The sequence below is a fragment of the Buteo buteo genome, chromosome Z (genome assembly GCF_964188355.1).
Source record: "Buteo buteo chromosome Z, bButBut1.hap1.1, whole genome shotgun sequence".
Taxonomy (NCBI): domain Eukaryota; kingdom Metazoa; phylum Chordata; class Aves; order Accipitriformes; family Accipitridae; genus Buteo; species Buteo buteo.
The window spans coordinates 62,954,346-62,967,150 of NC_134204.1; the positions used below are offsets into that span (position 1 = coordinate 62,954,346).

At 40.5% G+C, this 12,805-nt stretch overlaps 1 protein-coding gene across 2 annotated transcripts in view; it reads left to right on the forward strand.

Moving 5' to 3' along the window:
• Positions 1 to 12,805, forward strand: part of MAN2A1 (mannosidase alpha class 2A member 1) — a 128,388-nt gene that overhangs the window by 21,458 nt on the left and 94,125 nt on the right. For both annotated transcript variants that reach the window (XM_075020578.1, XM_075020579.1), the window contains one exon: positions 3,583 to 3,727. In XM_075020578.1, the coding sequence (XP_074876679.1) occupies positions 3,583 to 3,727 (145 nt within the window). The remainder of the gene's footprint in view (positions 1 to 3,582; positions 3,728 to 12,805) is intronic.

The following is a 12,805-nucleotide window of genomic DNA, read 5'->3' on the forward strand; positions in this document are numbered from 1 at the left end:
GCTCTCTTTGTATTGTTAATATATTTGTAAAAACATTTTTTTGTTGTCTCTTACAATAGTGGCCAGATTGAGTTCTAGCTGAGCTTTTGCCTTTCTAAATTCCTAGTTAAATGCTCTCCGTAACAGGTCAGCCATGTTCCTGGCAAAGATACCTTTGCCCCACTTAGTGTGTTGGATCTAATATCTTCTAAGCAGACAGTGGTCTGCAAACGGGGTCCCATGGTCATAGAACCCCAAAACCTGTTGCCAGCACCAGCTCCCAGGCTAATTATTGACCTGTACTATCGGTGTCATTTTCTCACACCCCTGCCTCTCATTGGTGTGATTGAACAGGACACCACCTGGGCCTCCATGACCTTGATTACTATGCCCGGAGCTCTGTGGTCACTTTTGATGCAGCCCAGCTTGCCCCTGGCAGTACCATTGGTACCTACAGGGAAGAACATCAAGAGGTAGTAGTCAACAAGTTGGACAAGCTTCAACAGTTCCTCTACAACATCCTGGCTCTGGGTCCCTGGCAGGCAGCAAACCTCTCTAGATGATGGGTCATTGAGACAGTTATTTCAGACAACTGTTGATTAAGAATCCAAGATCTACTTCCTGAATTGCAGTTTCTAGCTCTTCAGCTCAAAATGATGGGAGTGTGGTTTGAGATAACTGTAAGGTAACAGTTGTTAGGGAAAAAATTACGTATGCTGTGGACTATAAAAATTGGTATCTTGCAGACTGCAGAAAGTTGCTTGTGAAATTCAGGCTCCATCTATGAGAAAAAAGTCGTAGGAATGTGGGTAATTCAATGAATTGTTGCTTTTTAAACAAGTATGTTTTCATGGTTGAAATGTCAAAAGAGTTTCAGTCTTAAGGTCACTCATTGGTAACTGGCGAATTTATGGAGTATGCACTTAATTTTCTTCAGAAGGTTGCATTTCACAGAAAAATTACAGTTCCTCAAAATCAAATTTTAGAATAGCAAGAAAATATGGTAGTAGGCTAATTTCAACATAACCGTTATTTGGTCTCTTCAAGCTGTCATACAGAATGCATGTATCTGCAAGTATTGCCTCTGTATTTTCTATTAAGAAATATTGTCCAAAGGTGGGAGCAATCCTGGTGGAGCAGTGACATAAGATCATCTCATACAGGCCGTAGGTATCTAGTTTATGGACATCGTAGGCCCAGCTGAGGCTCTGCTTTATTACAAGCCATTAGAGTGGCTTGTATTCCTATCTAACGTTACTTACTGTTGTTTGTATCTTAAGCTACAGGCCTATGGTGGGTTGACCTGGGTTGGCTGGCCAACCCAGCCAAGGCCAACCCACGGCAGTCCTTTTTGGCACCCAACCTGGGACTCAAGGAATGAAAGATAAGGACAGCAATTGGGAGTGGTAGTGGCCAAAACTTGGATTGGATATTGCCAGAGTGAAATTACTGTGGGGATTCTTTTCTTGTTGTAATGAAGTGAAGGGACAAGGGGTGGAGTTTTATCATGTGTGTAAAATTTCCACTTTTTCAGTGTTGTTATGTAATTTTGATTTTGGTGTGGGAATTCTTTTTGTAGATGTAAGTGAAGTTTGTGAAGAGTGTGTGATGAGTGTATATTTTATCGACTGTTCTTAAATATGTGTTTCACAGAGGTGAGGGTGGAATGTACTGGGTGCAGGTGCCCAGGTGTTGGTGGCAGGGGGCTCCAGGGGTGGTGTCTGTGAGGAGAGGCCAGTGCTGCCCCATGCCAGACACAGCTGTTCCAGCCAGCTCCAAAACAGAACCACCGCAGGATACAGCCAAGCCTTCCAACAGCAAGGGTGATGGTATCTCTGGGAGAGTGTGTTTTAAGAAGGGGGAAAACACTGTATAGGGAAAAAAAAGTGGAGAAACAACCCTGTGAACACCAACGTCATTGAAGAGGGGAAAAGGTTCCAGTGGAACGAGTGGAAGGAGCCACTGGAGCAGGTGGGGGACACCACTGTGGAGCAAGTATTTCCCTGTAGCCCATGGAGGACCCCATGCTGGAGCAGGTAGATATTTTCAGAAGGACCTGTGGCCCGTGGGGGATCCACACTGGAGCTGTTCCCAAAGAACTGTAGCCTGTGGAGAAGATCCTATGCTGGAGCAGTTCATGAAGGACTGTAGCTTGTGGAAGGGACCCCATGCTGGAGCAGGCAAAAAGTGTGAGGAGGGTGTGACAGAGAGGAACCTTTATGGACTGACTGCAGCTCTGATACCCCTGTACCACAGAGGATTTGGGAACTAAGGAGTGAAGCTGAACCAGGCTAGAAGAGGGTTGGGGAGAAGGTGTTTTAGTTTTGTCTTTGATTCTCACTATCCAACTCTATTTTAATTGGCAATAAATTAATGTTCCCCAAATTGGGTCTGTTTTGTCTGTGATGGTAATTGGTAAGTGATCTCCCTGTCTTTATGTTGACCCATGAGTTTTTAATCTTATTTCTCCTCCTGTCCTGTTGAGGAGGGAGAGAGCGGCTGGGTGGGAGTTTGGCAGCTGGCCAAGGACAAGGCCTTAACTTCTTTAGTCAGATGTTTGTTTCAGATGTCTTTATTTTTTTAAAGTTTCCTAGCAGGACAGAAACCAGCTTACCACAAGAAAGTTTTAACTCTTGTGGTATTCATGTGGTAAATGACTCCTGTAGGCTATTTTTGTGGAAATGAAGTGTTTGTTGAAGAGTTTGCCAGGTGTACAATCGTATTCTAATATGGGGTTAGAACTAAACTGAAGTTTGGTTTATGTTTTTTGAACTATAGGGCCAGGAAAAGGCTTATCCAGATGATGGTTCATGTTCATGAAGTTTGCCTTTTTTCCTAAAAGCAGACCAGAGTATTTAAAAAACAAAAAAAAAACAAAAAAAAAAGGAAAAGTTGGATATGGTAACTTTGGTCTAAATTCATATTAGAAGACTCTCTTTGAAGCTATCTGGTGGTATCTAAATTTCATAGGAACCTGTTGAAGTAACTCTAGAGTTGCTTTATTTACCTGTAACCTTTTTATTTGCATTGACAAGTGAAATATGTCTGTCCTTGCATAATTAGTGTACTAGGCAACAGTAAATATATAAGGAGCTTTGTTATAGCAATTGGCTATAGTTCTGAACATTTTTCCTTGATAGTTTCTTTCAGTTCCCTTTTGTGAGTTTGACTTTTGCGTCAATCTCTCTCATGTTGTCATCCTTTCTTACTGCTTGCTTAGTTTGTCCTCTTCATCTTCTGCATTCCCCTATTTAGTGTATTGTGCTATTCTGTATAATCCTTTCCCTACTCTCCTGCCCCAATGCCGTTGTGAGCCGTCATAATTTTTGTGACTTAAGGCTCTTATTCCTACCATTTATCTAATCAATTTCAGTTTCCTCAGAACAGGGCCTGCCAAATGCTCCTCTTGCTGCCAGCTGTGTCTTGGGTGTTCTAGTGCGACTTGAAACTTGCTCTCATTTTTCAGTTTTCTATTCACTTGACTCTTCATCTCTCCCTGTGTAATGAACAAGCTGATCTATTTCTGATGAAAACAGCTTTGGTTTTTAATAGCAGAACTGTTTTTATGAATTCATGTTTTATATTCCTTTTACTCTTTTTTAGATGTTGGATGTCTATGACATTCTTCCTTTCGATAATCCAGATGGTGGCGTGTGGAAACAAGGATTCGATATCACATACAATGAAAATGAATGGGACAGTGAACCACTTCAAGTTTTTGTTGTGCCTCACTCACATAATGACCCAGGTAATATTTTAACTATTGATTTGGGTATCTAGAGGCTTTTGAATTAAGAAATATATTGCCATTTCTGTTAAGATTTGGGTTTTTTTGGAGCATACTACTTAGTATGTTAGATTTAAGTCTAGCAAGGCAGTTAAGCAGATGTATAATTCAAATGCCATTGACTTCAAGTGATAATTGTTATGATAAAAGTTGTACATGTACTTATTTATTAACTGGAGCAGAACTTCACTGTCGATATTGGAAGGTAATATGGATTTTCTGTGTTCATCCTGCTGGTAACCCAGTCAGTTTATTCATTGCTGCATTAAATATGGCCTGTTCTTATTTTGACTTTTTGGACTGTCATAGATAATTAATTCTCAGCTTGTGCTAGAAAGATGTGCTTTTTGGAAGATATGACAATGGCAAATCCGAGGTTTTTGACTGTAACACTTTCTTTACTCTTTTGTGCACACCCCTGCCCCCAACCTACAGTGGGACAATACAAAGTCTGGATTTAAAATGAAACCTAGGTATGCTTACATAATTTCACTTCTTACTCCCAGGTGGATGTTTACTGCGTAATAAATAAAATGGAGAAGTGGCACTTTATTTTGAAATTACTGTAAAATACATGAAAAAGCAGTGAATTGTACTGCTATAGTATATTCCTGGTACATGTACACTGACAATGAGAAGCTGGCGAAGCTGCTTGTTATTGTGGAAAGCCACAACTTTACTACTGTGTATCTCTCTAACAATTTAGTTTGTTGTTTGAAATACTGTGGATCTGAGTGAAGTAAGATACAGTAGTTTGAACATAAGTGACTTGTATTCGCATGTATCTAGCATTTTCAAATAAAATGAACACTGGAATTTGGAGGGACTGTATTGTCTAGTTATGACAGCTCAAATGACAAAGTATGGATGTGGTAAAAATATTCAGAGAAAGTAATCACAGTATAAACTTTGATCTGCCATTTTAGAGAACTGTCTTTAAAACCTGTGTCCATTTATTTCCTCTCTGTTTTTTGCTCCCCTGAAAACTCTCCTAGAAAGAAGCCACACTCTGTATAGTCATTTAATGAATCTGAAACCATCCTAAAGGAATGTACAGAACTTCTAATTCTCTTGGTTCTTATTAGAAAGGGGTATGGAATTTACCTCTCTCCCTTCTTTCTGCTGAAGCTAGTAGGATCATATCCTTAATTGGGGAAGGTCAGTTGGCATCCCACTAGAGGCCAGTTGCCTCCTGAGATGATTTTAGCTGGATTGAACAAAGACCCCCTGCACAGTGCAGACTGAGGTAGCTGTACAGGAGCATGAAGCTTGGGAGCTGCAGGAGAATGTCCTGAGGGAAGCTGAGAAGAGCTTTGCAGAAAACTTGACTGGTGTCCATTCAAGTCATGAGGTTAGGTAGGGGCTCAGTGTTCTGACACTGATGTTTTTGGTTTCTTTTTTTCCCTACAGGTTCTAGTAATTTTGATTTTATCCTTTTTTAAAAAAATTACTTTATTTTATTTACATTCCTTCTGTAACTGCCTTGCAAAACAGAATATATTGGGCTGATTTCCTCTGTGGTGCCTGGCCTTTCTCGTCAGTACTCCATGCAGAATTGACCAGTTTTTGTTACCATTCTGGAAGGACTCTTTGGAGCTAAACCTCCAGCCTTCTACTTTCTTCTTCACATCTTGATTCCTGTCTTGCCTCCTGTAATCAGCTGTGGTAGATTTTCTCAGCCAACACCTTTTCTGTTTGACAGACTTTGGTGTTGGGTGCCTTAATCTAGTGTTTGGTTCATCCTGTAGCACCAGTTCTGCTTACCAAAAGTGGCCACTGAGCACTCATACTCTTAAGGAATTTGAGTATGGAAGTTACTGACCTCTCTTCATGTCAACATTATTTTGGTAGATGCTAACATCAGTCATTACAAATGACATTCTCCCTCATCGTTTGCCAACCAAGGCATACAGTCTCGAGGCTGCTGTTGGCTCAGCTGGCCAGTAGCAAGGTTGTCCTGGTTTCAGCTGGGATAGAGTTAATTTTCTTCCTGGCTGGTATAGTGCTGTATTTTAGATTTAGTATGAGAATAATATCGATAACACACAGATGTTTAGTTGTTGCTAAGGAGTGCTTATCCGAAGTCAAGGATTTTTCAATTTCCCATCCTCTGCCAGGAAGGAGGTACACAAGGAGCTGGGAGGGAGAATGGCCAGGACAGCTGACCTGGACTAGCCAAGGGGACCATTCCATACCATAGGACATCATGCTCAGTATATAAACTGGGGGGAATTGGCCATGAGGCCTGATCACTGCTCAGTTACTGGCTAGGCATTAGTTAGTGAGTAGTGAGCAATTGCATTGTGCATCACTTGTCTTTCTTGGGTTTTATTTTTCGTGTTGTTGTTGTTGTTGTTATTATTATTATTTTATTTCAATTATTAAACTGTTCTTGTCTCAACACATGCATTTTACTTTTTTTCTTTCCAATTCTTCTCCCCATTCCCTGGGGTGGAGAGGAGAGGAACGAGTGAGTGGCTGCATGGTGCTTAGTTGCTGGCTGGTGTTAACCCATGACAACAGGCTATCAATATCAGGTTATGCTGGAGGAAGCTTCATCAGAGCCTCCAAATTTTTAGATATGTGTCTGTTGTGCTTTAAGCCCAGCTGGCAACAAAGGACCACAAGGCTGCTCGCTCACTCCTCCCCTGTGGTGGGATGGGGAGGATAAAAGGCAAAGAAGAGCTCATAGGTTGAGACAAGAACAGGGAGGCATCAGTTACCAATTATGGTCATAGGCAAAAACCAGACTCAACTTGGGGAAAAACCAAAATCAATTTAATTTACTACCAATCAAATCAAATCAAAACAGAATGAGAAGTAAAACCAAATGTTAGAACACCTTCTGCCCATCCCTCCCTCCTTCCTGGGCTCAACTCCACTCCTGGTTCTCTCTACCTCTGTTATGGGTGCACGCATAACCAAATCCAACAGGTATTAAAACTCAGATTTATTCTTCAGTAAAAAGTTAGTTAGAAGTCCGGCAACACTTTATAAACCACAGGCTCGATGATGTAAAGAGAATTAAGACTACAGAACTGACTCAAGAATCCCCAAGATTTAAAGTGATGGCTCCAAAATGCGCTTATCACTCACCTAAAAGCTGAGGGCTCTATTCCTCGAGGAGTTACCTTGGGCTGTGCCCTGACCCAGGAGGGAGTCCCTGACTGCAGACCCGCTGCTCCAAGGAGGACCGATTCCAACATGTCCTCCGGAGGGACCCCATTTATACCCCTGTCGAATCTGACCTGTGGTCATTTAATCCCTATTGGCCAGGAGGGTCACCTCAGTCTACCCGGCATGTCTCGATCGGCCAGTTCAAATTTCAACCTGTTGCCTCTAGGGTTTAGGTTTTATTTTCCTTCCCCTTCTCCCTGCCTGGAGAAGTTTCGTTTCCTGTTGGCAGGTTGCAGGGCTGGGGGCGGGGAGGGGAAGTATATTGCCACAGCCTCCTCCCCCCAGTGGTGCAGAGGAACAGGGGATGGGGGTTGTGGTCAGCTTGCCACACATTGTCTCTGCCGCTCCTTCCTCCTCAGAGGGAGGACTCCTCACTTGTTCCCTGCTCCACCATGAGGTTTCTCCCATGGGAGACAGTCCTTCTTGAACTTCTCCAAGGTGAGTCTATTCCATGGGCTGCAGTCCTTCAGGCACAGGCTGCTCCAGCGTGGGCCTTCCCATGGAGTCACGGCCATCTTCAGGGTTATCCCCCTGCTCTGGCGTGGGGTCCTCCCAGGGCTGCAGATGGGCATCTGCTCCCCCGCTCCCCTCCATGGGCTGGGAGGGACAGCCTGCCATCTCACCACAGGCTGCAGGGGCATCACCTCCTCCCCCGCTCCTCCTCCCCTCCTTCTTCACTGACCTTGCTGTCTGCAGAGGTGTTCCTCTCATGTTCCAATCTCCTCCCCTGCTGCAGGTTTCCGCTCTTAAATCTGTTCTGCCAGAGGTGCTACCATCATTGCTGATGGGCTTGCCCTTGGCCAGAGGCAGAGTCCGACTTGGAGCCAAGGAAGCTTCTAGCAGCTTCTTACAGGAGCCACCCCTGCAGCCTCTCTCCTGCTACCACAACCCCACCACACAAACCCAAAACAGTGTCTTTTGGGGTAGCAGACTGAATAGCTCTGTATTGCTCCTATGAGAAGGGTCCCCAAAACAGTGGAATTGTTAGGAAGATGGACACATCTCTTATTAGCCTCCAAGTTAGTATGGCAAGTTATTAGGCTCACTCAGTGAGGAATGCCTTGAGCTTCACTATGTATTTACCAGGATGCTTTAAATAGTATACCTTATTTTGGAAGGCTGGAGGTTAACAAGGGCTTTTTCCAGGTCCAGAGACCCTTTCCATGTATGGCATTCTTTTTCAGGTTTGGGTTCTTGGTCTGTGTTTAAAAAACCCAACCAAACAACAAAAAAACCAACCAAAACTCTCCCCCCCCCCCCCCCCCCAAATAACTGGACAAATAAAAAAACCCAAGCAAACACCTCCCCAACAACAAACGAAACAAAAAACCAGAAGCCCCAAATAAAAAACCACAACACCAACAAAAAACCCAAAACCAAATAAATAAAAACAGCAAAAAACCCTCCATCGTCCCATCCCCTTCAAAAAAAGTTTTTGAGTCACCAGAATTATTAAACTTCTAAGACAGATAAAGCATAGATACTGCTCTACAACCAGAGGTAGCTTCACCAACACCTTTTCCTGTTTTCCTGTTTAATTTTTTGTGTTATCAATCATGGAATTTCCTGTACTTTCCCAGTAGGAATTTTCTACTTACCCAGGAAGTATGTTTGTGATATGTCTGTCTATTCCTTAATTTTACATCTGAATGATGACTCTTGGTGCACTTGAGAGCTCTATTTAATGAAGTTTACTCTGATTCTATTTTAATCTTTCTAGCACTGGTCTGGCCCTCTTCCGAACATAGGGGTGTAGGCCATGATGAACTTAGCTTCAGAGATGGATTTTTACTAGCATTTAGATATCAATCTTGGAGAGAGTCACTCATTAGATCTATAGTAAGGTACTTGTTCTTCCAGCTCTCTGAAAGAAGTCTTCTCTGTGACTGCCCCTTCAATAATAAGGTTGGAAGAATCCTGTGAAGTTATGAGAGGTGTTTCCCATCTTTCTGTTGTAACTATTTTCCTCCGTATGTTATTCTCAAGGACTTGCCTGAAGTCTTAATGGTGTTTTCATTCACCGTTGATAGCTGACTTTCTTACTGGTGTGTAGTTTTGGCTCCTAAAGCCTTCCTCCTTAATACCCAAGTTCTTCATGCCTTTGCTATAAAATTTTATCTGTCCTTCCACCAGCAGTAACTAAAATTGAGAAATCTGCATTTCCTTGTGCATACAGTCTAAATATCTCCCAGCTTGTTCAGGCTCCTCAGTTGATATCAAGTAGAGTTAAACTGAGATATAAGCCTGTTAAATGTAAACTGTTCTGTCATCAAAGGTGATTGTGCGCTACTCGTTATTGTTTGCTTTTACAAAGATTGTTTTCACAGACATCTCCTGACTTGGTACTGCTTTTGGTAAGGACTTTTCTGTGGAACTGTCTGCAGTATGAAACTGCAGATTAATAAGCACTTGAAAGAAGGAAAATTTATCTGTAACAGAGATCTGTAATCTCTTGTATAGCTAATGGTTACATTATTCCTTTCCCACAGAGAATTAAAAGGCATGGTGCAAAGGAAATACCTCCTGGCAAAAAAGCTTAAGGTATAACGAACCTATAGTGTAACAATGTACGTGGAAAATATTTACCAAGAAATGGGGTCAGTAAAGATGTAACTATATTAGCTGTAAAAGCTTTGAATTCTTGTTACAGTTTGTTTTCTCATCTGAGGCTACTTTAACTTTTCAAGTAACCAGTTACGCTAGTTCGGATGTGTAGCTCAAAGGCAAAGAAACTGCCTTGAAACAGGATCCATAAGGAAGGGATGGTGTTAGGTTCCAAGTCTGTTTTGAGGAACGACTTGTGCGCTGATGCTCTGAAGCACTTTGTGTTGCTAAATTCTGCTAAATCTGGGTTAACTGCTTTATGAATTCAACCAGGACCTATAAACTTGGGGTCTCTATGCTTCTTCCTTCAGTAGATAATATATTTATATACCCATTATTGGGGAATCAGGTAGGAGAATGGGTCCGCTTCACACTTTCGAACAGTGGCAGGCATAATTTTCTTTTAGTTGCTGGCAGTTGATGAAGATTTGAGCACCTCAGTAGCATGTCTGATTTCAGGGGGACTCACCCCGAGCAGATTAATCTCAAGCCATGGAGAGATGTACAGTTTACAAATAGCTGTGTTGTGTGAGGTTATAGCCATCACAGATGGGTGGCATTTCTTTCTGGAGCACATTAATGAGCAATTGTATAACCTGCTGTGCTGGCAAAGGCCTTATGTTAGATCTCATGTACTTCAACAGCAGTTTCATGTGACTGCCTGAAGTGGATTAGGCAGCTGAACTCCAGAGGGGAGAACCCTGCTCAGGGACAGTGATATTGTCAACCAGCACAACTGGACTTGAAAGATGATGTTCAGATATGACCAAGGGGTAGAAAGACACCTCTAGCATTTATTGCTGACTTGGCAGTGATGATTTTGGTAATGTCTTCTCATTAAATTATTTAGGAATTGAGACTTGTGAGCTTTGTAATATATATCTGTGTACCAGATCAGAGAATTGTTACAGACCTAATACAAGCAGCACTTAAGTGAAATTGAAAGAGACGAAAATAGGTTTTCACTCCTCCCTCCGCCTGCCCACCCGCAATTTTCTATCTAAGTAAATATGTATGTGAAAGTGTATATGCACATATGTCAGGTCTAAATACTACTTTTTAACACTTAATTAATGATCTATAACTTTGGTAACTTTACCTTACTAGCATTCACATTAACCCCTTGTTATTATTTAAGACGGTCTCCATTTCTCAGGAGGAAGTCTCTATAGCCCTATGAAGTTAATAGCAGTGTTAAGATAAAAGAAAATTTAAGCATAACAGTTTATGCTGTTAATATACCATGGAGTTTCAGGTTTGTTTTCTGTTGACCAGATCTGGATACAGTTTTCAGGTGACTTCTTAGTTTTTCTGACATGCTTGGAACACAGATTATTTAGACTGTTATCTGACCCACCAAAATATAAGAACAGGTTAGTATAAAGCTGAAGCAAGCAAGAAAATATGCTAGTTGAATGACATCTGAAAACTTTACCTTTAAAAGTTTCAGACTGTAAATTGAAAGTTCACTGATTAATATCTTCATGTTGTGTTTTAATAGGAAGAGAAAAAAATCACAGTCACCACTGTTGGTCTAGAACTTGTTTTCCTTTTTGTAAACAGCAACAGTATATAGTGTTTTCTAAAAAAAACCCCAACCAAACAAAAAACCCTATGAAGGCTATGTAAAGACTATAAAATACACACTTAATGGTGAACACCTATTTTTTCTATTGTAGAGGAAGATGAGATCTAGGAATAGAATGTGAAACTGGCAGCTCACAGGTTTTTCTTTACATGCTGAATTGCAGAAATCTGAGTTTTATTCTTGGCTCAGTTCTCAAAATGATTGCATTTGAGGTGGTAGGGGACTTTTAGTGATGGAGTTTTTTTCTCTTCATCTGAAAAAAAACAAACAGTAGAGCAGTTTTTTTGAAAATTGACAGGACTGTTACCAAGAGCACACTTTTAATTCCTGATTAGTAGAAGTTTTCTGTCCGTCTTAGTTATGAGGGCAGCAGATTTGATATGTACAAAGCAGAAATAGACTTTTCATTGTGTAAGTCTAACACATAAGAAGTCTAACTATAATTTTTGAAGTACCTCATGGTTCATGACAGGTTTTGCTTTTGGTGAAATGTGCAATTATTTGAGTTTTTAACTATGCTTATGAAATTAAGTGTGATAAATATGAAATGATATTTGTGGTCCATTGAGCAGACATCTTTTCAAGTTAAAGTATGCCATTGGAAAAGTAAATGCACTGTCATACCTTCTTAATACCAGTGTCTTTGCTTCTACCTAAATGACTTTATTTCAGAGAATATTCTGGGAGGACAAGGGGATAATCTTCTATTTATCTTCTGAATCAGAATGAATTCTTCAACACAGTGAGGTACCAGACGGCTTTCTGTCTTATTCTGGTTTATACTGTGCCAAATAGAAAAATGAAAAATAATCTTAGAGTGCTTTGAGTTTTAATTTTGAGATAGCCTTACATGAGACACATGTTACTCAAGTTTTCTTTCACAGTGTTGGCCAATGAGCCATTCATCTTTGAAAAGATATTTCTTTTTGGTGAAATTAGCACTGAAGTTTTGTCAGACACATCTGTAAAATATAAACTTGTATATTTGCTCTATTTAGTTTTCACATCATAGAATGATGGTGCAAGATTCCTAAATTAAAAAATTCATGTGTATATTCTATACTTTAAAATAAGGGAATTTTTTTTAATTGCTGAATGTACAAAGGCGCTAATGCCAAATTCTTTCCATGTGTAATCGTACTTACTAAAATGTAAGTTAAAATTTAGGTTTTGGATTTATTTCTAGTGTTTGCATTATTGTCATTATTGTGTGCCTGTGTATGATCAGTTAAACACATATACCATGCTAAAGTTCTCCAAAACACTGGTGAGAACTCTGGCTACATGTCCATTAATTTTTTTTATTGTTTTTAAGAAAAACCTTTACCATTGCGGCATCACATGTTATGTGGACCATGGATGTAATTAAGAACTACGACATCCTCTTTCAGCTTATGATTCTTTTTTACTTCCTTAGCTATCAAAACAGTGACTTAATTGTGTCTTCTTCCAGGAACCAGTTAGTTGAGAATGACGTAGGGTTTTTTTACAGTTATGCTTAAGTTTTTTACTAACTCAGGTGTACATTTTAAAAATCCAGGAACTGAAGTTCCACTAATCTTGTAGCAAAGAGATTGCTTTTATTTTCTGGAAAGCTGTATAATGCTATCTGAAATTTAATGGTTTGATTTAACTCTGCCATAAAATTAATAAATTACTCAAGTTTCCTA